The 27,226-nt window shown below is 40.8% G+C and overlaps 1 protein-coding gene across 16 annotated transcripts in view; it reads right to left on the reverse strand.

Annotated features, from left to right (window-relative positions):
- BNC2 (basonuclin zinc finger protein 2) overlaps positions 1–27,226 on the reverse strand; it is a 429,908-nt gene that overhangs the window by 25,094 nt on the left and 377,588 nt on the right. For 9 of the 16 annotated variants that reach the window (XM_027105904.1, XM_027105901.1, XM_027105905.1 and 6 more), the window contains 2 exons: positions 610–2,579; positions 112–177 (listed from right to left, as the gene is read on the reverse strand). In XM_027105904.1, coding sequence (XP_026961705.1) covers positions 112–177; positions 610–2,579 — 2,036 coding nt within the window. The remainder of the gene's footprint in view (positions 1–111; positions 178–609; positions 2,580–27,226) is intronic. The other 7 variants (XM_027105914.1, XM_027105903.1, XM_027105902.1 and 4 more) reach the window with 2 other exon arrangements.

Raw genomic sequence — 27,226 nt, forward strand, 5'->3', positions numbered from 1 at the left:
CCGTATCAACAATTACTTTGGTCCCGTTTTCTTCTGATATTTGTATGACTCTTAAAGAATTCAAGGACATACTAAATACTCATGTAAGAACGATAACATTTCTGGTTATACCTACGGAGATGCAGGCTGTCTCGATGTCCTGGACCTATGGTTCTTTCCATCCGTAAATTTCTGTTTCTATATTGGATAAATATGTGTGTATGAAGATAATATATTGATTTAATTAAAAAGCCACATGGCAAAGCAGAAATATATATAACAGAAGCTGCGGCTTCTAAGTGAAGGTTCACGGGGAAGCAGGGAACTGTGTACATAGTTAACTTATTCACACCTAGATGCATGGAAACATACACACATACACAGAGCACAGAGAAAAATGGCGTGCACTACTGGGTAAGATGGCACATGACTCTGCATGCGTAATCACAACAAGCACCAACTGCAACAATCCTTCACGAGCACGGCAGCTTGGGGGGGGTCACGTGATCACTGTGGACAATCTTTACGGTGCATCAGAAAACATCTAAGCTGGATTTTTTTAATGTTTCAAGTCCACCATGACCGGCACCCTCCACCCCCAGCAGGAGCAGCCAATGGAGATTTACTGACCTGTCTCTGCTTCGGCGAGAGGGGAAGGCGGCATTGCAGCCAGCCACCGTGCAGACGTGCATCTCTTTCAAGTGAACGTTCCTGTAGTGGAGCTTCACGCTGTAGGAGCTCTTGAAACTCTTCTTGCACACATAACAGATTTTGGGGTCTGGGCTAGAACACAGATCACCTTCCGGGGAGAACTTTTGAGGGCTGCCGTAATTCAGAGATGATGCAAAACTCTCGTGCAGGGCTGCCATGCTGGCACCCCCGCCGTTGTACAGTCCGTACTGGCTCATGTAAAACATGTCGTAAGTGGGATCTGTAAACTCTTCCTTCACCTTGATGACGTCCTGGTGAGAGGGCTCACTGTGGTTCTCGTCCGGCCTCTCACTGTTCACCAGGACTTTCTCGCTCACCTCGCCGTGCATGTGCTCATCCCCTTCCATGGATTCCTCACCCAGTTTGGGCTCCGAAGACTCAGACTCGTTCTCGTAGTCCCGCTCAGGTTCTTGGTCCTCGGAAGTCATGCTGTCGGCCCTTCGTATTTCAGTCCTTGAAATGCACCGGGTCCTGCTATGCTTAGAAAAGTCCTTCACAGACATGCCTGGACTCATTTCCTCCTGCGAGTGGCAGTGATTGTCGTGGCTCCCGTCGTTGACCACAGCTCCGCCATCATTGGGGTCGTCGTCTTCATCGTCAAACTCATCGGCAGTATCAATAATTTCCTTCTCGATCTTCACAGGCATGCTGGACTTCCTGGGCTTCTTCTTGGGCGCCAGGTCGGCACTGGGCTCATGAGTGGCCATCATCACTACTGGCGCTGCTGGCTCAGAGGGTAATGGGGGGAGCTGCTCTACGGTACCACTGGTTGGAATGATGGGACTGGTCGGGAGGGAGGTTGGAGGACTCACCATTTCCCCCGGAGTGAGTAAACTTCTATAAAACGGAGGAACTGGTTGGACAGTCTTTAGCCCAGAAAACACCAGCTGGCTAGGGAGAGGATTCTGTAAGACGGGGTCTAGTGGGGGAGTGGTAAAACCCATTGGGGGCCGGCCAGGGCTTGTGAGTGTGAGATTTGATTTTGTACTTGCTATGACGGGGGTGGCAGCCCCTGATGTGGCCCGAATTAAATCTTTGTCTCGGTTATTCCTTAGCATAGGCATGTGAAGGCGAGGGTTAGGGTTCGCACTATGACGGTTACGGCTTCGGAGGGAGCTAAAGACCATGTTGCAACCTTCGATGGTGCACCGATGTTTGATCTTCAGGTGAACAGCGTTATAATGGATTTTGAGAGTACCTTTGTCATAGAACGTCTTCCCACACGCGTTACAGAACACTCTTCCTTTCCTAGACGCTGACCCCATCCTTCTCATCCGGTGGATCCGGAATGAGCTTTTTGGGTGTTCGGTTTTGGACAGATCACTGACCGGGGCGGAATTCTGAATGGGGGACACGCAGGCTGGCTCAGTTTTGGGCTCCACATTAGTAATGCTGGTCAGGGCGTTTCTATTGGGCGTCTGGTCGTTCTTGTAGGGTGTGGGAGACACTTCAGATTCACTGCTCTCGTTATATTCATTCTGGGTCGAAAGGCTGGGTTCCCGCAGCCTCAGTCCTGGTTGCTCTAACAGCAGCCCATTCGGAGGCAATCCTAGCAGCGGGGCTGAGACCGGGTTTATGTACTGGAATGGCAGCAGGAAGGCGAGGCTGTTGGGGATGTTTTCAAAGTGATGAATGCTGGAAGGGTTGCTGTTCTCTAGATGGGCAAGGAGGCTGGGACTCCTGGTGCGATTATTACTCTCAATGAAAGTTCTGATGTCTGAGTCTGTCTTTGAAGACGGTACAGCTACGGCCTGCCCCTCTTTCTCCTGAATGGCCATCAGCTCCACAATGGATTTGGTTTCTCCGAACCGCAGAAACTGCTGAAGGGTGATGATTTCCTCTTCTCGAGACATGATGGCCCAGCGGTCCAGCACCTTGCCGGCAGCATCCTGGAGGCCACATCAAAGAAATGACAAAGACAAACACAAAAACTTATTGACTGTGCATGACTATTCAGTGCAACCGAAGGTGCTCTGTCTGCTCATGGAACACCGAGAGCAGAAAACAACATGCAAGCACGGTTAATACAAGTCGATCCACAAAGCATACTTTTCTGCCATGCCAATGTAGTCATTAGAGTCACAGTTAGAGAAACAGATTGAGTTGAATAATGTCAAAGCAAACAAAACGTAGACCACTGGGGCTCTGTGATCTAAAATGCCTACACTACTGCTACTTTAACAACAATGGCCTATAGACTATGCAAGTATCTAGCATATATTAGTACAAGATGTGACCTCTTGCTGTGCAACCCAGTGTATGCCCCCCCCCCCAAAAAAAAAGGTACCTTAATCCTTATCAAACAGTGACACCATAGGAAGGAATTGAGTACATTTTTCACATTTTATTTCTCGAGCACAGCACTGGATTCAATGATGTAAATTCCTTTAAATAGGAGCTATTATGTGAATTTCTGCATCAAAAGGATGAACAAAGTAGCATTACCTCCCATACCCCCATTGCTATGCTGTATTTCCCCCCCTTTTTAATGGCTATATTTTCGTGTCATTTACCAGTAGCCTATTTCATAAGGTAGAGTAGGGAAAAACAGTAATTGCACTTTTCTGAAAATTGATTGTAATCCTATGACTCAAAGTTTGAGTTAGACAGCGTATTTGACTTTTTATGATCTTGTTATAAATGACAGCTATACATATCTAGAAAGTAAACATGTGATGGATTTAGATCGAATAAATGTGTAAAAATGTTGTCTCTCAACATTCTCCTCTGATAGCAGAGGGGAGTCCACAGAGACTACACATCAGTAATCACCAGACTATGTGTTGTTAAATATACATTAAAAAGCATTTCACACTTTCATTTTTGCTAGTAACTATGAGATACGCCTGGAGGTCGGGCTTAAAAATCCTGCAGTATAATGTCAGGCAATCCATTTCAGTATGGATTGAGAAAAATCTATTCAAACACTTAAATAATGACTCCGTCATCTTCTAGGGCACAGCTTCTTCCCACCAGTACACGATATTCGGCAACCCTCTGTGAACAGCACTTGCTCCAACCCTTGACTGTCACTTTACAGAAGCATAAAATCATCTTAAACAACAAGACAAGAGCCTTATTAATTACAAAGAGGAAAATCATAACATTATAATGGAGAAACCTAGCAGACATCACCCTAACCAAGTTGGCCAAGAAACATTACCCGGTGATAAGGAACATCACGGACCTTGTGTGAGATAGATACATATGTGTATATATTTATACTGAGAAGGGCACACTGCTGCTTCCGTGGCATGCTTGCCCAAAAATTTATACCTCAATCTAATTATGAGAAAACATCAGATTAACCAAAACTAAAAGGCATCCTGCAAAACAGTCGCAAGTATTCGTCAACGTGTAAATGTCGGGAAAGATTTTTAAAAACTCAAAGACCTAAGATTGGTTACGGATTGGAGGAGACTAAGAAGACAGGACAAATAAATGCGAGATTCTAGGGATCCTAGACCAGAAAAAGAACACTAGTGGGAAAACTGGTAAATCTGCAATAAAGTCTCTAGTTAACAGCATGGTATCAATCCTAATTTCTTGGTTTCAACAACCGTACTATGCTCACGTAAGATGTTACGTCAGGGGAAACAGGATAAAGGGAACTGTACTATTTTTGCAACGGAGAATTCTCTCTTGTAGACCGTTCTACTCAGCCTTGCAACATGAAATTCTCTCTGGACCACAATCGTATGGTCTGAATCATGACACCTAAAATTTGATAAAAAGGCAATACTTGTCATTTATTTAAATTACTTAAAAAAGAAGCTCTAATAGTTACATGGTATTCCGTATAAGGCTCATTGCTAGCATTCTATCATTTTATATGTGTGTGGGTGTCCAGTCCTACATAAAGTCAAATACAGATGTCCCTCCCTCATCTTGCAGGAGAAATTAGCCTTCAGATCAAACACTCTCAGACAGCTGCCTGTTCACATTAGTCGTACAAATGATGTGTATACACGGTGACCCTGGATGATCCTGGAGTCGGGCAGTAGCCATTTTTTAAAAAGTTATCGCTCACAGCAACGGGTCTCCCTTCCATTCTTTTTTTGGGGCAGGGAAGTAAAGGAGAGTGTTGATGTTGTAAATAAGCAGACAAATACATTGTGATTTTGCAGAGATTATCTCATTTGAGCGTCGTAATAGCTTCCAGAGCTCAGCAAATGTGTAACAGATGAGACACCGGAGGTGAGATGGCTTAAGGTTGCGAAGATGCTAACTGGGGCCCAGGACTTGAACCCAGAAATTCTGACTCCAAGTTTGCTGAGGTAAGTGACTGTCATCCATGAGGCCATTTTGCAGGTGGGCACACTGAGTCTGTGATGACAAGGAGCAGGGCCTCTCCTGAACAAGGCTGGTCTCCAGAGCGCTGTAATGTCCTCTTCTACACTATTTTTCTTTTACCATCAAATCCATTTTCTTGATTGTCCTTTTATGGAGGCTTTCACTATGGAAACCCAATCTGAGCAAGGTACAGCCATTTCTTCCTCAGGTTCTTCCCAGGTAGCCTGCACCTAAATCTGCATATCGATAATGTACTTACAGAGCTGGCAGCCTCCGGTATTAAAACAGGCCTTAGAAACCATAGCAACTGATTAAACCCACCTGAGGCATCTCCTTTCAATCACCCTCCTGTCTTCCCTCCCCTAACGGTACACAGCAGTCCCATATGGTTTCTCTTTTCTCCTGGCCTGCCACAATGCCTGCTATTTCTAAATCTACTGCCTTTCAGACTCTTTTTTAGGCCTGAGTGGCTGTCTCCACTAAAAAGGAGACTGTTATGTTAAAGCACTTACTTCTGGTGGAAGAGGTCCAGGCTACTTCGCTGGTAGCCTGAATGATAAAAGAGAAGCTTCATTTATCGTGGTAACAGAAGCATCCATTTATATTTACACAGAAGGACAACACAGTCTCTTTGTAAACGAATGTGCTTGGGGACGGGACAGATACCTACACTGCATGCTCCCAACTGGAGTCCTCCTGACAGGGTAACCTCTGGATCCAGGCAATGTGAGATGCCACCAAAGTTCTTTCCAAAGAAGCCATCATTCATCAAGATGCTCTAAGACCATCACGTTCACAAATAGAGAAACTGCAGCAAGAGACAATGTTGACTTTCTCATGCAACAGAATGGGTCTGAAAGCTCAACGCTAGAAATGAACATCACTTTTAGCATATCCTCGGATTAAACTGGTTGAAGGGAAGAAATCATCAAAGGGAAAAAAGAGAGGCCAAGGTTCTTTTTTTCCTGAAGATCTTTGTGACAGAAATAAGCACGATGTGGTGCAGTGATTCTCAAACAGTGGCTTAAGACTCCTCTGTTCAGACAAGACTTTCCATGAGTGGTCCACATGCTATTCAAAAAGGGCTAGTCTGAGGGCTATTATTTTCCTAAAACCAGTCTGCAGGTAATTGAGAGCAACCATTTGGAAACCTTCGGGACAATGGGACACTGCTGTAACAACTGAAGGCATGATCACTTCTTTTCAAAGTAATTTTATTTTATTTTATTGAACTTAAGTGTTGTTGGCTTAAGAGTGATTGGGGGAGAAACTGGTCCTTCCTCACAGATAGCTTGAGAAGTAGAGATCTATAATCTAGGCCCCCTTATCATGTCAAATACACTTTACCAGAGTAATTAAGAGCCATAAAAAGAATTAGGTATTATCACAGAATAAATATTAATAAAACAGAAATTCAGTCTGTTAGGCCACTAGGAACATCCTGACTACTGACCAACTCACACCGGGATGCTGGTCTCGTGCATGAATGATAATCACATCAGAGTGCGTAACTAGATTCTTGTCCTTCCCATTCGATTCTGTAGTTGGTGAGTCAGTTACCTTAGGCTTCCCCATTTGTAACCAGCGTTCAGTGACCTTGAACCCTCTGCATTGGGGGTTATTATTTATGAAATGAGGATAATAAGATTTACCCTGTTAAGTGAAATGCAAGGTATTAGGATAAGTATTGATTTCCTATGACACTCACTGGCTATCCTATTAATTAAAAGATGAGTAATACCAAATAATCGAGACTTAGAAACCAGTTTTACTGGGTTCAGAAAAAGTATACAACACTTAAAATATTTACGTCTAAGCATTTTAAATGAAAAGACTTCCTTTTATTATTCACTGGACTGGTGATCATATCACTCAGTAGAAATCTGGCACCCAGTTCTGCATGGCTCCAGAGTGATTTTCTAAAATCTTTCTTGCAGTAGGATCAACGATCATGGTTTCAGTGGTTTTATTTGAGCCCTTTCTTCATATCAAAGCACCTTATAGGATGCATAGTTTTAAAACCAAAGTCAAATAAGACTGCTTGGTTTTTCTTATTTGAGGGAAAGGGAGAGTAGAGAAGGAAAGATGTAAAGAGACTGAAGAGAGACCAGATAAGAGGCTTTGGGATCAGTAGACTGTCAGGTGACCTCAAGCCCAGAGAATCCCCAGCCCAAGAAGGAACCCATCTGTGTTCACAGCAGGCCACTGGCATGCCAGAGCACGGAGGGGAACACTGCCTCTCTTTCCATGTGTGGAAATGAGAGAGGAACACTGAACGTAGCAGAGATCTAGGGCTTCTTTGCTCTAGCAGTATTCTAATTATTAAGAAATCAGCCAATAGTTTAAGTCTCAAAGACAGGTGCAGAATAGTTTAATTTTCTACTCTATTTAACGAACTTCTCGTCAGTCAAATTTAAGGCACAATTTAAAGAAAAAATCCAAAAACGATTCGCTAAAAACTAAAAACATTTCCCCTTTGATCTAATTTTAAAGCTTTTAATGAAATGTGGACCACCTAAAACAAAATCAGAGGTTTATGAGATGTAGTTTTTGATTTCATGTCTACATTTGCAGTGTACTATCTTAAGGAATTATTCCACCCTAACCATAACCATACTGGCAACTTATTTTCATGACCAGTTTCCCATTGGAATTTTCTATCCTTTCTCCTTCAGGATGAATTCAGATATCAAGGCAAGAGAAATGTGGTTGAGTAGAAGGTAGAGAAATGACCAAATTTCAAGCCTATCCAGCTTGGCACTCGTATCAGGTAAAACTGAGCTGTAATTGCTGAGTTAAAAACTGATGAAACCGTGCTATGCAAAACTTGAAACATAAATGTTGCCAGGCTTTCTAGACGTTTAAGTCTTAAGGGTCAACGAATCGTGGGAGATCTACACAAAGAAATACTAACTACTGGGCAATAACGAGGAATAAACTATTGATAGAAGCATAACCTTAAGAATGAAAGAAGTCACACCTAAAAGGCTACAGACACTACCAAGCCAGTCAGAGGAATCATTTTGGAAAAGTAAGACTATAAGAACAGAAAGGAGATAAGTAGTTGCCAGGGGCTGAGGGTGGCAGAAAGGGACTGACTGCGGAAGAACAGAAAGGAACTTTGGGGAGTGACGGTAACGTTCTACATCATGACTGTGCTGACGCATAGATGACTGTATCGATTGTACATGTAAAATTGGTAGATTTTTTTGCATGGAAAGTATACCTCAATGAAGTTGACTGAAAACATTAAACCATGAAAAGTGCATGAAATCTCACGACTCAATATTCACCACTTTCCCTATTTATACATGTATAGAGAGCATCTTCTTTCCTGCATTCTGTTGTGACCAGAAAAACAAAGACACATGCCTTCCCCCCATTCTCTCCTATCCGTAGGGGGTACACAACAATCCACTAACGTGAGGAGTAAACATGAGAATTTCTATTTAGTTTTTAACCTAGAAAGACAATTTTTTGCTAATGTTACTAATTTAGAAACAGCTTTACATATATTGGGGCGCAAGCTCAGGCATTTTTACGAAAGGGGTGCGTAGTCATAAAAATCAGAGGTTGCTTCTCTACGGAGCTAATATTGACATGTAGCAGGCACGTGTCATGCACACACGTCTTGTCAAACACTTTGGAAGAAGCTGATGAAGGGCAGTCGGTCAGTTAATTCACCATAGCTCACCTTCACCTGTGCCTTTGTGCTGGCCTCTTGGTTGGGTGGATATGTGTCAAGGAAGTGACCCAGAAATTAGGAAATATAACATTTAACTGCTGGGTCACTTCAGGAGCAAGTGATGGGCTCAGACTGTTATCTCAGACGTCATGAACAGGGGCACTCCCTCAGCTTCCTATGGGGGGCTGTAAATGGAGAGCTCACGGATACCACCTGAGAGTTGGATAGGGTTGGCTACGACGACTGAAAGCACTACCTATAGTTTTAAAGAAAAAAGCTTATAGAGGTCATAAAACTTTCAGTCCTCGTCTCTCCCGTTCCCCCACTAGTGACCTGTTTTGGAACTCACGTGGGTCCATATGTAACAAGCAGCTATTTCAATTTTAAATTGTCTTTCTAAAGTCAAGTTACTTTTAAACCTCTTCTCTTCAGCCAAACAGTTTAACTGGTCTGGGCGCTCTCCACTCACATCAGAGCTATTTTTTCCCATTTTTTGTTAGATCATATTTATTTCTCTAATTTATATGACTTGGCAATCTGAAGTGTGTACGGGTCAAAGTTTGTGTGCCTGTGTGTATGTGTGTGTGTAAGTAGGCGAGAAGGGGAGATGAATAAAAATGGTAAAACAAAAAAATTCTTATTGAAGATAATAGATTCTGGGAAGCACTTAGGGAAATTTTTAAAGCAATATTGTGATAATTTCTGAGAAACACTTGAAATTATGTGGGAAAACAACTTGGCATGCTTATTTGTTTTAGCAAATTTACATTTAAACACATATTTCCGGGAGGGCACTGACTGAGAAAGATGCACCACTAGCGTATACAATATACACCGGAGCAGTTTGCTTGTGTAAGTAAACAAAATTACACTCTTCTTTATTCACACAGTTCTTTTATGTGATGGTGCTTTCCCAGTGTTTCAGGCTAATGTTTCCAGGCCAGCTGAAACAACTATAATATCTGTAGGCAGAGTGAAGCATACTCATTTATACCATGATTGCACCAAATGGTTCAAATTAGACTTGATAAAAAAAAAAAAATCAACATTTGTTTTGGGTAATGAAAACCCTACTCAATTTCCATGATTTGGAAATTTGTGTTTTGCAGAATTTCTGAAGAGCATCACTTTACCTTCAAAATACAATGTTGACCAGTCCATTGCGGCTTCCTCTGCCAATCCTCTTGCTTTCTCTAGGACAGAGGTGTCCCATGAGAAAGAATCAACGGAGTGTGGCAGAGACAGAAAGGAAAACTTCCAAAGAAAAATCAAGACTGGACTTTGTTAACATGTACGCACATTTATCCCTTTTGGAAAACAAGTATGCTTCCCTCATGAACCCAAGCCCATCGTTGTCATGAAATGAGTGTGTGGACATCAGAGCTACGTATATATTGGCTGGCTGTGATTACAAAAGCTGGTGCTAAATTCAGTACGCCCAGATTATAAAGAACTTGCTTGAAATACCTTTCCAATTCCTCTTTTTTTTCCCCCAAGGAGAAAGGAACGCTATAGGAATATCCACCACTGGTTAAAATGACAGAGCTCGCAGAAACTTCTTCTTTGCATTAAAGAAGTTTCTGTCGAGATGAGAATCTTACTAGTCCTTGCTAACACTGAGGTGTCCTCTCTATAAATACCGTTTGCACATAGGGATCAACTAAAAGTTACTTATCACGTACATGTACGTGTACACAAACATGCACCTGCACAAAAAGACGACCGTCCGGGGGTCACTGCACGAAACATTATAAATCAGTCTTATTATAAGATTAAAAATGCTCCACAGTGAAGAACAGTAGTATACTAAGGTAAGGCATATCAAATTACTTGCAAAAAAAAAGTGCGAAGTTAAGGAATGCTTCTTGGATGACACTGGAAGTTTGAAGGGAATGGCCCTTGACTGCAGTTGGGAGCGGAAGGAAAAAGCAACATGGTAATTTTATGTGATTTTGAGGTATGGCTTTGATAGATTTTTCAGTATATAAATTTCTATCATTTCTTTTTTTGATCCATATTTGAATCTATTTTTTTAGTGAAGATATATTTTAGAGGAAGAAAATTATTGATAAGTTGAACAATACAACCTCCCCAGATGATCACCTCTAACCAAGATAACATCAAAATGCCAGGGCACTAGTTTTAAATAGTTCTTGTGATTTTTAAAACATATTGTTTGACTTTTGATAAAAAATTCACTTTGTTATAGAATGTTCTTGACTATGGACCAGATAAGAATATATATAATTAATTCAGAGAGGACTATCACTTCTCCCCTCAGTAATGGTCTGTACAGCATTTTTATTTTAAAAACTGTGATTATGATAGATCACTCCGGGGGTTACAACACATTTAATCATAGAAACTCCAGCTAAGCTCTATTAAAGGCCTGTCAGGATTTCTTCTCTGTACCCAGGAATTTTAGCTTGTCTAGCTTAAAACCCGCTCTATGCATTTCCTCTATGGGTATTCGTTTGCAAATAAATAAAGCAGTTCCCTTGCTTTGCCATCTAAAAGATTTTCAGAGGAGTAAATTACTTTCTTCAATGCATTGCAACAATTGCATTTCAAAGATTCCAAGGTATTTTTCAAATGACCTAGCTCCATTGTAAATCAAACCTGAGAAACTTTTAAAGACACCATACATTTTAATATTTAATAACAGGGACTTCCCTGGTGGTGCAGTGGGTAAGACTCCGAGCTCCCAATGCAGGGGGCCGGGGTTCGATCCCTGGTCGGGGAACTAGATCTGCATGCCGCAACTAAGAGTCCACACGCTGCAACCAAAGATCCCGCGTGTCGCAACTAAGACCAGGTGCAGCCATAAATTATTTAGTTATTTTAAAAATTTGATAACACTGTCTTAGGAATCATGTAAGTTTCAAAATAGAAAATCTTAAATCCAGCTGATCTTCATTTCTAGCATATCAACCTCTTAATATAAAATTACCTGTGAGCCTCTAAGCACAGGATAGCTAACCCTATCCTAATGGGCTAAAACAGAATTTGTATCTTCAAGTTCCAAATTTTGATTATGCTTAATATAACTTACTCATAGTCAACCTTAGAGGAAAATAAAGAACATAAGTGAATGACACCTGAATTCTAGTCTTCCTTTGTCAATGACCAGCTGTATGACTGGTTTCGGTTTTCTCACGCTATAGATAAGAGAAACTAAACTTTACTAAACTTTCTAAGCCTCCCTAAACCCAAATTCCCTTATTTGACTATTTACTCCTAGAATCTGGACATACAAGACATTTTAATTAAAATGTTTCAAACCCTAAACTAAAATGTTCCCTTTTAACCCACTTGTGTACGTACAACTTATTTTCAGAATACTTGTGTGTATGACTGAAAATATGCCCTCATCCGATTATTGGATTGTTCTATTAATACACTCTGGACGCTCCCTTTCATGCTTATCGGTGATGTGATCAGAGGTACTAATTCTTCTGGATTAATGTTTACTCCTGGTCAATTTAATGATCAGTTCAAGTGAAAACGTCACTTGAAAACTGGGGAAACTGCTCAAGAAGTTCCTTCGAGGCCTTGGGAAGCGCCCCCCTCCCCCAAATCGTCCCGTCAATAGGGTTTGTGAAACGTCTGTAAAACTTGAGGCTCCACCATTCCAAAATAAATGTTATACCTCCATAAAGCTATATAAGTAAATATCTGTAGATTTCCAGCGATCTCTGCAGTTCCAAGAAACAGCAGTATTTGTATATAAGACCCACCCCCTCAATTAAACCTTTTAAATACACACAGGTTATTTTGGAGATGATCACCATTGAGATGCTAGGGGGTAAATCATTTTAGGGTTCAGGACAACAAAGGAACAGTTTGAAATCCTCACAGAAAACACTAGAAACGGGAGGAAGGAGAAGGATGGGCCCTGCAAGTGGTCTTGTTTTCTTCTCCCCTCAGACATACAGATAAAACCTGAGTCCTTGGACAGCTATAAATCTGCTTACTTTGCAATAAACAACCAGAGCTCACCAGAGCTCACCAGAGCCCTTGCTAGCATTTTTGCTTTGAGCTCTACATCTTCTAGTTTACCTTTCTATCCACAACCGACGTTCTGCCACTGAGTTTGCAGAAAGCTTCCGTCTATCTAGGCGTCTGTGCTGGGGCTTTACGTATCTAAACACGAGCTACCAGAGACCCTGGCATTTCCTGATGGGCTTTCCTATAATGTCTGATAAGCAGCAAAAACGGGTGCAATTTTTTTTTTTTTTTTCACGACGAAGGTGATTTTCAACATTAGGTAAGGGCCACAAGCTTGGAATGGATTCAAGGCCACAACCTTCAGTCTCTGTCTGAAGTCTGTCTGTGCAACCGAGATCCTCAATCCTGGTACGTTATCCCAGCTTCCAAAGCTCGAACGGCCGATTCTGGCTCACGTATTATACTTTGAATCACTCCACAACTGAAACTGACTGAACCACCCTGAGGAACTTTAACGCATTCATTAGGATGTGAGGGAGCAGGGGTAGAAAGGAACTGAACACTCACTGAGCAGCATCCGATAAAACACACACAGGACGGGGTGTGCGACTGAACAGAGAGAGAGATTGAGATTTAATTTTATTCTTCTCTGGGTATAAGAATGGCAGTAGAACACAAAGATTAATTTCGTGCTTTAGCATTCATCAGGGAACAACACATTATTACTTGTAACACATACACAAGGCTGTTGATGGATATCCTTTCCTTTGATGGCTCAGATTAAATGTGTTCCTATAAGAGGCACCCTCACACGTGTGTGTGTAATTATAAATCTACGTACGCGTCATCAGTTTGAGTTTCTATGTATTTCTAAGCAGCTATCGGTGTAGCTATTATACGTTTTATTTGGCCGCGAAATAGAGGTGATTTGGGGGTTGGTGGCTGACTGAAGAAACAGAGCTCAAAAACGGAAAAAGCAGAGTAAATAATCAACATACGTTACTATAACCCCAAACTCAGAAATCCAAAATAGAGGAGGGGGAAGCGTGCGTTACGGAGCACAAGGTAATAACCGCGCCTGTACGCCTTAATACCCTCTTGTCCCAGCAGTCCTGACTTTCGAAGCAGCCCACTTCTCGACATTAACGGTAGTCATTTGGAGAGCAGCAAACGTGCCATTAGAAGCACTTTTACAAGTGTATATTCATCCACCAATTAGCTTAATGTGGACGCTTTCTGCATATTTTCTATCCAGGCTTGCACAAATCTTATTAATATTTCCCCCTAGCGCTTTGACAGATTACCTTGTCATTACGCATCCTGGAGCCTTTTAAACAATATGGGTAAACTACTGTTTGTGAGGTTAATGACAATTATCCCCTAATTACTGCATAAGTCACTCAGTCCACTTTATCTCATAGGCAGGGTTCTGCTCTGTGTATCTGCCATTGTGTCACCGTAAATGAATCTTGTATTGCTATGTTTATCTGCCATTGCCTTGTAAATTATACTGACAGAAGAATGAACAAATTACTGCATGTCATCACTTAAATACTGCTTCTGAAATTAAAAAAAAAAAAAAGGCAGCTTCGGCACAGTGCTTGAACTGTGATTTTAGCAGATCGCAATTAGTAAAAACGTATTTAATGTTTTCTGTTATATTTCAAGGCAGATAGCTTGGAATTTATAGTGAAGTCACAACGATGGCACTGGTGTGGGGGGGAGGTGAGTGGAAGGTGAAGAGCAGTGGAGGCCAAAGAAAAAAAGGGTGAGAACAGAAATAGAAAGACCAGCCCAACCTCCTGAATACATTTCTTATCATGTCATCATCATATCATTCCTATGTCACTCTTGAAGTATTTTCCAAGAGTCTTCAATTGCAAATCAAATTTCATGGGTTTGGGATAAGCCACACCCTTCAGCTAGAATAATTTTTTTTGAGGGGGGCGGGTTTACTTATAGCCAGTCCAGACATAAAACACAGCAACTGTGTAATTGAGAAGAGATAATATAATAAAGGCCACAGGCTGAGCCTATTTCATTGATACATTTTTAAACATTATTAAACAGGTTCACAAACACTGTTTCCAAAGTTGCATTGGAAATTGTTTAACTGTGTTTACATCAATGAAATTAGTTTAGTCCACTGCTGCATCAGGGTAACTACATCTGCTCTGATACAATTTACAGGGAAAATAGGATAATCTGAACATCTTTAAATTTAAAAAAGTAAGACAGATTGAGTCCACTGCGAAGAATCTGGAAGAATTTGTTTTTAACCAGAAATCTGTGATTCTACAGACTATCAGGTGAACAAATGTTTGCAATGAGAACAGGCAGAAACATCTGGCTTCCTGAGACGACTGCCATTTCATGAGCATCTTAAAACATTGTGAAATGAGAAACATTCAAAATGCCTCCATTTAAATGACACCAAGGTGGCTGACAACTGGCAAGCATAAGTAACAGGGCCGCGCCCATCTGCAGGACAGCTTTCAACTCTTAACTAGCTGGGCGTGTAGAAAGCTTGCATCAAATTGCCTTATGACAGCCACAAGTGTGTAAGGGAGGGCCCGCAGCACTGACGATAAAGCTATTTGGTGGAAGCATGCACACACGCATACACAGTACCTCCCGGGGCACTCACTGAACAGGCTGGAAGAAAAAGCTGCAGGAGAAAAGGAAAACAAGAAAGCCAGAGTTGACGGCCTGGCCCAGGGGCCTCGTGGAGCCCAAGCAAACCCCTAGGGCTCCCTCTGATCCCCAAAGACTGATCTTAGTGTCTGTTCCGAGTTCAGTCAATGCAGCTTCAACCAAGCAAGTGCTGCAGGCAAAGATGAAAACACCACACAATGTTCTTTGCTTTTAGTGTGTCAAGCCGAAGTTAAGAGTTACATCAGTTACACTAGTTAAGACTGACTTCAGTGTGACAACCACTAAGGGGTTAAATTTTTCCCGATTTTTTTTAACCTATCTAAGCTACCTATGGATATAGAACTGAGGAAAGTAGATTTCTTTCTTCCTTTTTTGGAAAGTGGCTTTCTAAATCATTAATTTTCTTTTTCTTTTAACATTGGATTTTCTTGCCCTTTTTTTTTTTTTAAACCTTGCTAATGGTGTAGCCACTCTGCTCCGTTGGGGAAGGCGGAGATGGTGTGCATTTAGGGGAGATGATAAGCTCTTGGTGTCACCTCTGAGAAGATGAGTACGAACAGTACTTTCTGGAGTTTGGGAAGTCAGTGCCAGTTATAGGAAGGGAGACGGTCCTGGAAGGATCCATATAGGTGCCCAAAGGAATGTGGATGAAGACAGCCATTAAGAAAACAAATAGGATTTCCCTGTTCACTTCAATCCACTCTTTACAGACTTTTATCCAATTTCCAAAAACTGAGACTGACAATATTTTACTCCTCTTCCTAACAAACCTTGAGGGGCTTCCTACTGTGAACAGAATAAATAATAAATATCCTTACCTGGCATTTGCAGTCCCCTCAATACAAACCCAGCCTACCTTTCCTACACCATCTCCTGCCAAGACCTCTGAAGCTCCAGCTACAAAGAGCTTCTTGCCATAAATACCAAGTTCAGCAAAATCTCACCTACTTCTGAACCCTCTGCTTCTGACACCACCCTTCCCATCCTTTGAGACCCAACTTAAATGAACCTCTCTCTGAGATGGCACCCTTTTCCTTCCTTCTCCCCACTCTCAGCAAGAATTACCTGACCCTTCAGCAAACTGCTTATACTTCTATGTCATGTGTGTCTCTTTATCACAGGATACTTTATATTCCCACTGCCAAGATGAATCAATACTGAATGAATTCATTAATACCATGAATGCAGGAGTTGGGAGGAAATTTAGAGGTCATCTAATGCCACTTTTTAATTTTACAGATGAGAAAATTAACAAATAAGTATCTTGCCCAAGTATCTTGCCCAAGTTCAGGAAATTAACAAAGAAGCATCTTGCCCAAGTTCAGGAAGCTAAAGTGTGAGGAGCTAACTTGAGATAATCCATCCAGCTCCCATGACCTGGTCTAGTGCTTTCCCCACAATACTATCCCTTTTCTCCTGGCGTAATGATTCTTGACTCAGGAGGGAGAACATCCACTCCATTCTACTGCCATGCCCTGGGTGTGAGTAGATTCCAATCAACTGGGACTCTCTACCCCACACCAGCCCTACCTGGAAGCCACTTCCCCCTGGACTGGACTCCCCTGCTGACCATCAGGAAGGTATCCAACACAAATGGGAAGTGATTCCCCAAGATCACTGGTGCAGGGATGCAGCTTCATTACCAGTGTGCTGGGGGTGAGAAAAAGTTGAGAACATCAGCTTTAGCCATATATATGGAGTGTGTGTGTGTGTGTGTGTGTGTGTATGTACATACATGTGTGTATATATGTGTGTGTATGTGTATATATGTGTACATATATGTGTGTGTATGTGTGTGTATATATATGTACATATATATGTGTGTGTATGTATGTGTGTGTGTGTATATATATGTATGTATGTGTGTGTGTATATATATATATATTTTTTTTTCTCTCTCTCTCTTTGCAAGTACCAGAAAATTATCTAATGCTCCTGAAAAATGCTTCTGGTATGACATGACATTTATGTTGGTCATTTTTGGGGACCAAAGTTAAATCCTCGTGTACAAGAAACTAGAAAGCAAATGCAACAGCGTCCTGCACATGGTCAGCATTGTGTATGTGCCTACAGAGTGAAGACATGCATTAAATCAGTTTCATTTAGACACATAAATGACAAACCACCACAGTTAGAGACGTGTGTGCATGCACATCCTTCCTTCCTTCATTTCATCTCTGGAAAAATAACTTTACACTTATTAATTCTTGAATCCTCATTGGCTCTTCCCATCAACCCTGCTCTTTCTCATCTCTGGCCTGCATCTGCTCTATCACTTTTCTAAGGAAAACGTCAAGTCTGAGGGTTTCTTTAGCGATTCTGCCTGTAGACCCAGCTGCTCAAGAAGAACTGTCCTCTGAATTCTGAAAACAAAACAAAATCTGAAACACACGAAGGCATGGAGGCCAATTTTTTTTTTTTAAACTGAAAATGTTATTTTCAAGCTCTGAGACTGCTTTAAATAATACACAGTTGACCCTTGAACAATGGGGTTAGGGGCGCTGACCTTCTGAACAGTCGAAAATTGGTGTATAACTTGTAGGTAGCCTTCCATATAGGAGGTTTGGTTCCTCTGTATCCGTGGCTCCACATCTGAGGATTCAACAAACTCTGGAATATGTAGTACTGTTGTATTTACTATTGAAAAAAATCTAAGTGTAAGTGGACCCACACAGTTCAAACCTGTGGGTCAACTGTAGTCAGTATACTAGAGTTCAAGGGTCAACTGTAGTCTCTGGGCTTGGTTTTCCCACATATGAAATGGGTAAAAATAGCTACCTGCTAGAGTTCTGAGGGTTAAAGAAAAATCATAATACCTACACTTTGTTGAGCCCTTAAAATGAGTCGGGGGGAATGTAGTTAACATATATGTATTATGTTCATCTACACTCAGATCAGGTTTGAGGTACTATTACCAAATCCACTTTACAGATGGAGAAATTGAGGCACATCAAAGTTCATTAATTTGCCTAAGGTCATAAAGTTAGTAATTTCTGGAGCCAGAATTCCAACCAGCGATCTGAGTCTAGGACTACACTGAAATGCCTTGCACAGAAGGCACTCCTGTTTGCCACCCCCATGCAAGCCTTCACATCAGGGCCTTTCCTGTTTTCTCTTTTCCCACTGTTCTCTCTGAGCTGAAATCCAGGCTTGGATAACTCAGTTGTCCAGTCACATACCTGTCTCTTTAATACCTATCCTCACAAGCTTAAGTAATGTCCCACATTACTTCCTCACTGGATTATTTTAATTATTCCTCATTCTTCCCATTTATTCTTTTCATCTCACTTACATTTTGACTACATTCTGATGTCAAGTTGCTTTCCCTAAAGTTCACCTCTGGTCACATTACAACCTCTCCCTCCAAACTAAACTTCAATGGCTCCCCGCTACTAAATGATTTAAGCATAAATTCTTCACGCTGGTATTAAAGAACTGCCCTAATCTAGCTCTTAAGTCTTACTTCTCTTGTGCACGCTCTGCCATTGGAACTGGACAAGTCAGCTGTCAGTGAACACACGACACTTTCTCACCACACCACATTTTTGTTTATTCCGTCCCTTCCACTTGGAAGGCTGTCACCAATTTTCTGGGGGCCCATTATCGTCCAAGGCCCTCTTTTCAACGATTACTTCTATCATAAATCCTGTGATCTATCCAGAATTCCCATCTGCTTTTCATGTGATTTTTTTTTACCATATTCCACTTTACAATATATCAGTAACGTGCAGTCTCGGATAATCCCTTACAGTGTAACCAGACCCTTGAGTATAAAGGCTCCAGAACACTCAACTTTATACCCCTATAGCAACTAGGGTTATGCCTTGCAAATTTTAAACAAATTAAGTTGGCTTTATACTTAATTCATTTCTGTTGACAAGTGACCACTTGTCATTTCTATAAACCCACTATCTTCAGACAGATGCTTACTAGCTATCTAAAATAGTCAGTATGAGTCCAAAACCTAAGTTGTCCAACACCTGGTTAGGCAATCACACGCGCAAAGGCAGACATCCAGAAGTTTTATACTATGTGCTTAAGAAATAAAAATATGAATATTTTCCAATGGAAGTAAAAAATTCACTTTTCTCAAAATATTTTGAGACCTTGGTTGGGCCTATGCTTCTGAGTTCACTTTATCACCAGATTATTTACAGGTTTGGGGATAGAAACTTAAATTTTCTAAAATGCAAAAGGGAATGACAATACAGAAAAAGAGTGACTGTCATAGGAAAGTGAGCTAGGAGGGGAAAAAAAGAGAAATTTAGGGATGAGGAACTAAGTATTGGAAAGAGAGCTCAAAAATGCAAATACAGAATATGAATATACATTTAAAACTTGACAGACTAGAAACAATTTCCACTTGTGGCCAACAATGAATTACTCAATGTTAAAACTGAATTATTAGAACATTTAAAATAATTTAATTGAAATAGTTAAGTACTTGCATTCTGCCCAGGGTTCGAGGAATATCAGCATGAGCAGATACGGTAGAGGAAAGGAGTAGGAGAGAAGTCTCTTTTATTAAGATTTGGTAAAACTAAAATGGCAAAGAGAAAATTAATACCTAGGTATATGAAAGTAGAGATTAGAGTAGTCAATTTTGAATATATCAATTGAATTCTTAATAGGGAACTCTAGTTGTGTACCAAAAATAAAATGCACAGAATAGGGAGAAAAAAAGCATAGAAAATGGATGTGGATGAATTAACATGAAATGTATTAAAAAAGAATATCACAGAAGGCCTTTACAGCTAGTCTAAGTTAGAAATATAAAAGGCTTTCATTTCTAATTTTATTGAAAAAAAATTTTAATTTGTATGGAAACACAAAAGACTCCAAGTAGTCAAAGCAATCCTAAGAAAGAAAAATGGAGCTGGAGGAATCAGGTTCCCTTACTTCAGACGATACTACAAAACTACATTCATCAAAACAGCATGGTACTGGCACAAAAACAGAAATATAGATCAGTGGAACAGGACAGAAAGCCCAGAAATAAGCCTATGGTCAATTAATCTACAACACAGGAGGCAAGACTATATAACGGAGAAAAGATGGTTTCTTCAATAAGTGGTGCTGGGAAAACTGGACAGCTACATGTAAAGGAATGAAATTAGAGCATTCTCTAACACCATACACGAAAATAAACTCAAAATGGATCAAAGACCTAAATGTAAGACGAGATACTATAAAACTCTTAGAAGCAAACATAGGCAGAACCCTGTCTGACATAAATCACAGCAAGATCTTTTTGGATCCACCTCCTAGCGAAAATAAAAACAAAAATAAACAAAAGGGACCTAATTAAACTTAAAAAGTTTTGCACAGCAAAGGAAACCATAAACAAAACAAAAAGACAACCCACCGAATGGGAGAAAATATTTGCAAATGATGCAACAGACACAGGGGCTTAATCTCCAAAATATACAAACAGTTCATGAAGCTCTATGTCAAAAAGACAAACAACCCAATCAAAAAATGGGCAGAAGATCTAAACAGACATTTCTCCAAAGAAGACTTACAGATGGCCAGTAGGCACATGAAAAGATGCTCAACGTTGCTAATTATTAGAGAAATGCAAATCAAAACTACATGAGGTATCACCTCACACCAGTCGGAATGGCCATCATTAAAGTCTACAAACAATAAATGCTGGAGAGGGCGTGGAGAAAAGGGAATCATCCTACACTGTTGGTAGGAATGTAAATTGGTACAACTACTATGGAGAACAGTATGGGGGTTCCTTAAAAAACTAGAAATAGAACTACCATATGATCCAGCAATCCCACTCCTGGGCATATATCTGGAGAAAACCATAATTTGAAAAGATACATGCACCCCAATGTTCACTGAAGCACTATTTACAATATCTAAGACATGGAAGCTTTTATTCACCTAAATGCTCATCAACATAGGAATGGATAAAGATGTGGTACATATATACAATGGAATATTTCCCATCCATTAAAAAGAATGAAATAATGCCATTTGCAGCAACGTGAATAGACCTGGAGATTATCATACTAAGTGAAGACAGAGAAAGAGAAATATTGTATGATATCACTTATATGTGGAATCTAAGAAAATGATACAAAATGAACTTATTTACAAAATAGAAACAGACTCACAGACTTCAAAAACAAACTATGGTTACCAAAGGGGAAAGGTTGGGGGGAGGGATAAATCAGGAGTTTGGGATTAACATATATACACTACTGTATATATAAATAGATAATCAACAAGGACCTACTGTATAGCACAGGGAACTCTACACAATATTCTGTAATAATCTATATGGGAAGATAATCTGAAAAAGAATGGATATATGTATAGGTATAACTGAATCACTTTGCTGTACACCTGAAACTAACACAACATTGTAAATTTATTATCCTCCAATAGAAAATAAAAATTAAATTAAAAAAGATAAACTGTTAGAACTTCAAACATTTAATATATATTAAAGTATTTTTTAATTAAAAAAATAAAAGACTTTCACTTATTTTACTTTTCATACCTATTATCATTTGTTACTTCTAAACAGTGGCTGTAATGGTTCCACAGAATATCAAAGGAATGACTTGTCTTAGCAACGTACTGACTTTTATAACTAGCGAACTGCTTCTCTCCATGAACCACCATGCAATACAACAGTTCAAGCCCCCTTTTAAGAAAATCAACTGTTTGTTCGTTTTCTAAATCACCAGGAGGACTATTTACTTATGGTTATTTGAAGGAGATAAGGTAGTATTAAATAAAAATCATAAAGGAATTAAGTCACTTTAATAAATAAAAAAATTTTATTCTTGGAGAGAATGCACACAACATTTCATTTTTTACTTTCTACGGAGTCACTTATCAAGGCAGGAAACAAGATTTGTGTCACCTCACCCATCTCCTCCTTCAGTGTCTATTTTCATGAAGTCTAAAATAGACACTGTCTGTAAATTTACACGCTCTATTTGCTCACGCTCACGTGTCTCAGGAGTAATGCATAGAGGTTACCCTACCAGACCAAAAGGTAAAGTGTATGTAAACTCTTGCCAGCAAAGGAGAGCACGACCAGGCCAGCTTGTACTTTCTCCCCAAATGCTCTCCTGAGTGATTATTTCTCAGCAGCACTTCTATTTCGCCTTCATTTCCCAGTGAGGAAGTAAGTAAATGGAGAGAGAGATTCAGAACTCTGGCAAATTCTCTTGTTGGTGTAGTGAGGAAAGGCAGATTCTAGATAAACATCTAAGAAGTGGAATAGGGTAATAACACCCCCCAAAATTAACCCTAATTGAAGGTAATTTTTGTTATTTTATTTTGCTAACTCAGAAAGCATTTCCAAATGAGGGCTGACTGCCACTGTATTCCATCAATGAGGAGAATTCCAGTTAGCACTGATTTCCGATTATTAGAAGAGTAGGTAATGGGGAAAATGTGTGCATGTGTGTAAGAGAGAAAGAAAAGGCGTTCTGTTAAGTCTCTCTCCTTTACACCTCAGTTCCAAGGCAGCAAGGAACAAGGAATGAATTCACATTGATGTCTGAATGTGCCAGATGTGCCCACCTAATTATATTATAGTCTAAACATATTTACTGAGCTCAACACCAAAATGAAGTAGTGCTTAGGAAGAAAATGGTACAGAGTGGGAGTAACCATAAGGCAAATCTTCAGGCACACTTTCAGGCCTCCTGCCTTCCTCCTTGTATGGAATCCTACACAAGTTAGGTTTTAACAACTGTTTGCGGGGTTCCCAATGCTAACCCCAGGATCAGTAAGACTCACAGGACTCGGCATATAACCATGCTCACAGCTAAGATTCATTACAGAGTGAAAGGACACAAAGCAAAATCAGCAAAGGGAAAAGGGCATGCGGCAAAGTCCAGAAGAAACCAAGAGCGTCCTTCAAAGAGCCCTCCCCACAAGGAGTCACACAGATGCACTTAATTTCTCCAGCACTGAATTGTGACAACACATGTAAAGTGCTGTCTACAAGGGAAGCTCCTTGGCAACTCAGTGGCCGTGGTTTTCACTGGGGGTTGGTCACATGGGCACCCTTTGCCGAGCATGTACCGAAAGCCAAAATTCCGGACTCCCAGGAGGAAAGCGAGTGTTCAGGAGAAACCATATTATTTGCACAAACAGCTTGGAACAGTGAGCTCCCCATCAATGACGGAATGCTGGGAACACTCCCCAGATCCCAGTTCCTAGATGCCAGTGAAGGGCCAATCTTGTAAGCAGGCCTTTCTAAAGACAGCAGCCTCAGGCCTGCTATGTTAACACTTTTCTGCACACCTACCCATCACTGTTTCAGATCCACCACTGTTTCAGATCTGTACTCCCAACTGCCATCCCACACAAAAACGAATTCAAGGATTGTGGTCCTAGATGGCCACAAGCTCAGCTCTGATACTTGATCCAGGAAAGGGCGTACAGGTGGGAGACAGGGAGGTGTCTGTCTTTATTTGCACACAGGGATGTGTGATTTACTGGTGCCCTCTATAGTGTCAAGTTAAGTTGAGTCAAAAGACACTACTGAAAACACGATTTGTACCTAAGAGGAAAACATCCCTACCATTATAAATTGCACAATAATACATACATGAGATTAACAGAAGCCTATTAATAGATTAATACATACACGAGATTCATGAGGTTCATAGAAGCCAAGGGACTGTGTTAGCTTCATTTCCTTTAGAGAACATCCACTCAAATGAGTATTTAATGTATCAAATGTTATTTATTAGAAGATGCAACTAACAGTTCCCCAAAAGAGGCCTCTGGTCCAGTAGAGGCCGGAAAAGCAGCTTTTGTGGGCGCTTTCAATATTCACTTCTAATAACAAAAATCAGTATCGGGATGTTTACAAATCTCTTGGTTTTGATTTTATATTAAAATAGGGAAAAGAGTCTTCATTGTTGTCTACAACTGGCTTGTCGGTTCTTAGTCTACCAACATGACATCCAACTTATTTATAGAAATCTCCTAGAAACAGAAGATAACTTACGAAAAGGAAATCAATATAGCATTTTGGTTTCAAACCAATCCACCGACTATATGTGAAAGTATACAAAATAAAATTCTAATTTCAAGTCACATTTCCTAAAGCACTCTCAAAAGGTAGAGATTGACCCTCAGATCTAACTAAAGGGCTCTCAGAAATCTGCATTAAAGAGAGAGGTGCGGGGCTTCCCTGGTGGCGCAGTGGTTGTGAGTCCGCCTGCCGATGCAGGGGACACAGGTTGGTGCCCCGGTCCGGGAAGATCCCACATGCCGCGGAGCGGCTGGGCCCGTGAGCCATGGCCATTGAGCCTGCGCATCCGGAGCCTGTGCTCCGCCACGGGAGAGGCCACAACAGTGAGAGGCCCGCGTACCGCAAAAAGAAAAAAAAAAAAAAAAAAGAGAGAGAGAGAGGTGCGATGTGGACTTGGCTTCAATGAAAAGTAATGACCACTGTTCACTAAGCTCTCACTATGTGCCAAGCACTAAGGGCAAAAGCACTTTACCTGCATTACCCCCCTTAGTAACCCTGTCACTCAGTGCACACATGAGGGCTGGAAACTGCATTGCAACTCAAGTCCAGAGCAAGGGGAGAACATCGAGCAAATACATGCACTTCTGTTGAGTTTCCTAGTTCTGGTAAGAGCACTCCTGCTGAGTGGGGATATGGCAAAAGAAAACACATGCCTTCCACGTCACACGCGCAAGGCAAGTGCAGAAACCTTAGTCTCTTGTGAATAACACCACTAATCAAGACAGAAACCCGTATTTAAGTAATGGGAAAAAAACAATTAGAGAGTTAAATGGAAGGCAAAATATACGCATACGCATGTATCTCCTCCTTCCCCCAGGATATCAGAGTTCAGTGTCATGAAGTAGCATTTGTCCTGACATGTGTGATCGTGTTCTACAACACGACCTCCCTCCTTCCGCAAAAGGGTCTGATGCTCACAAGTAGCTAGAAAAGAAGCAAGAGACACAGCAACGCCTGGAGTCCTGACTGAGGGTGTGCTTCATAAACAACATTCTGGGAGTTTCCCGGCCTTTGTAAGTAATGCTCTCAGGCCACAGGTGCTGGATTTGTTTTCTGTGGCTTGAGGGTAAAGCTCTCTGCAATGGATTTTACTGAAGACAGCAGGTGGGATGTGAGGCTCTGGGCAAAACGAAACATGGAGGTCTTTGATCACTCCAAGCCAACAAGGAAGAACACACCTATGTGTAAAAGTCCCTGATCCGAGACCATTACCATTCTCCACAGAAGCACAGGCAACACGCGGCAGGAGAACGGGGACTCGGGACCTGGGCCGGAGGCACCCACACACATAGCAACAAAGCAAACAGCATGCAAACAGCAGCTGCACTGACATTCAGCAAAGACGGAGGAGGCTGGTTTTTAGATCTTACATGGGAGAGAACAAAGACAGCCCAACTAATCACAAGGAAGACAACTGGAAAGTTGAGGCTTCTGCACCTATCCACAAAAAAAAAAAACCATGGCAAATGCATATATTCTGGCATATATCTTTCATATACATAAACCACAGACTGCACAGACTTCCTATGGCCACAGCTGCCAGCTCCATTATCCCTTTCTGTAAGGGCTTTGAGAAAGGAAAAAGGAAATAGGGTAAAAATATTTCCATTATATACGGAATGGACTGTTGCCAGATAAATATTTTTTAGCCTTCAAGAACATTTTAATATGGATTTCTGGCAAAATTTTTAATCATCAAATCAATATTTTATTAAAGTTAATAACACCAAACAAGAGGCCAACTCCAAGTTGTATTACAGAAGTCACAGCTTAAAAAGAAGCCATAGCTTACAATGGAAGGGAAACTCTGAAAAGGAGCACAAGAGATCTTTGACTATCAGGGAAAAAAAAGGCTAAGCTCTGGTTCTAACAATCCTAAAATACCCTCTCCACAGAAGTAAGGGGAGGCAGAATGGAGTGGAAAAACAAATCATATCAAATAAAAATAAAATAAGATACAGTATAGAGTGTGAAGCCACAAGTCTGTGCTCCAGTACCAAGCCTTTTCCTTACTAGCTGTGACCACAATGCGCCTCAGTTTCCCAGCTAGGAAACTAGATCGTAATACCTGACTTTTACTGTTATCCTTAGGATTATCAGTCATTACTAGGGTCGAATTAAGTGAAGTACAAATACTCGTGACAGGCCTTGCCAAATTCCGAGGCACGCTGCAGGCACTCAGGAAGTGCTTGCTCATAGATACACTTCTAGCTTTCACATAAATCCAAGGACGAACTGAAATCTTGGCCTTCCATCTAGAAATCTGTATAATACGATCTGCTGAGACTGCATATATAACAATAAAGAATGAGTGACACAACAGTCACTTGTCACAAAGACAAAGGTTAAATGTTCATAAATTAGATTAATAGTCTTTACTGCAAAAACTACTTTGATCAGCTTAAGATTCTCTCGGTTACAGGTGTCATGTACAACATGCAGAGATAAGATTCTTACTGTAATAACAGCATCTTTTCTGAATACTTTTCAAGTGAATATCATTCACTGAGTCAATGACAACTCCTTTTAAAAAACAATTATTTTACCCTTTTAGTTTACTCTTTTTTGGGTATTGGCTGTGTGTGTGTGTGTGTGTGTGTGTGTGTGTAAAAGAGAACACACGTGTGCAGAGAAACCAGAGGACACACATGTGCTTTGTTTGTTTTTAATAAAAGTATGGCAGGAATCTGTTTCTGCTTCTCCAGTAGAACAGAAGTTCCTTCAGAGAACAGAGAAGCCACTTGAATGAGGAGTTATGACGCAATGAGACCCAAATACTTCACAAATGAAGCAATCAGATAGGTGACTTCGTAAATATTTAATTAATCCTCTACGAGTCTCCTAAGTGAGGCCTCATAGATGCTTATATTTTTAATCTGCTATGAATAAATGCTTCAATCCAGTGCCTGCATTCCAATGACCCAGGACTAAAC

This window comes from Aethalodelphis obliquidens, unplaced genomic scaffold (genome assembly GCF_003676395.1).
Source record: "Aethalodelphis obliquidens isolate GAN/ISIS:26980383/991018 unplaced genomic scaffold, ASM367639v1 scaffold7, whole genome shotgun sequence".
NCBI lineage: Eukaryota > Metazoa > Chordata > Mammalia > Artiodactyla > Delphinidae > Aethalodelphis > Aethalodelphis obliquidens.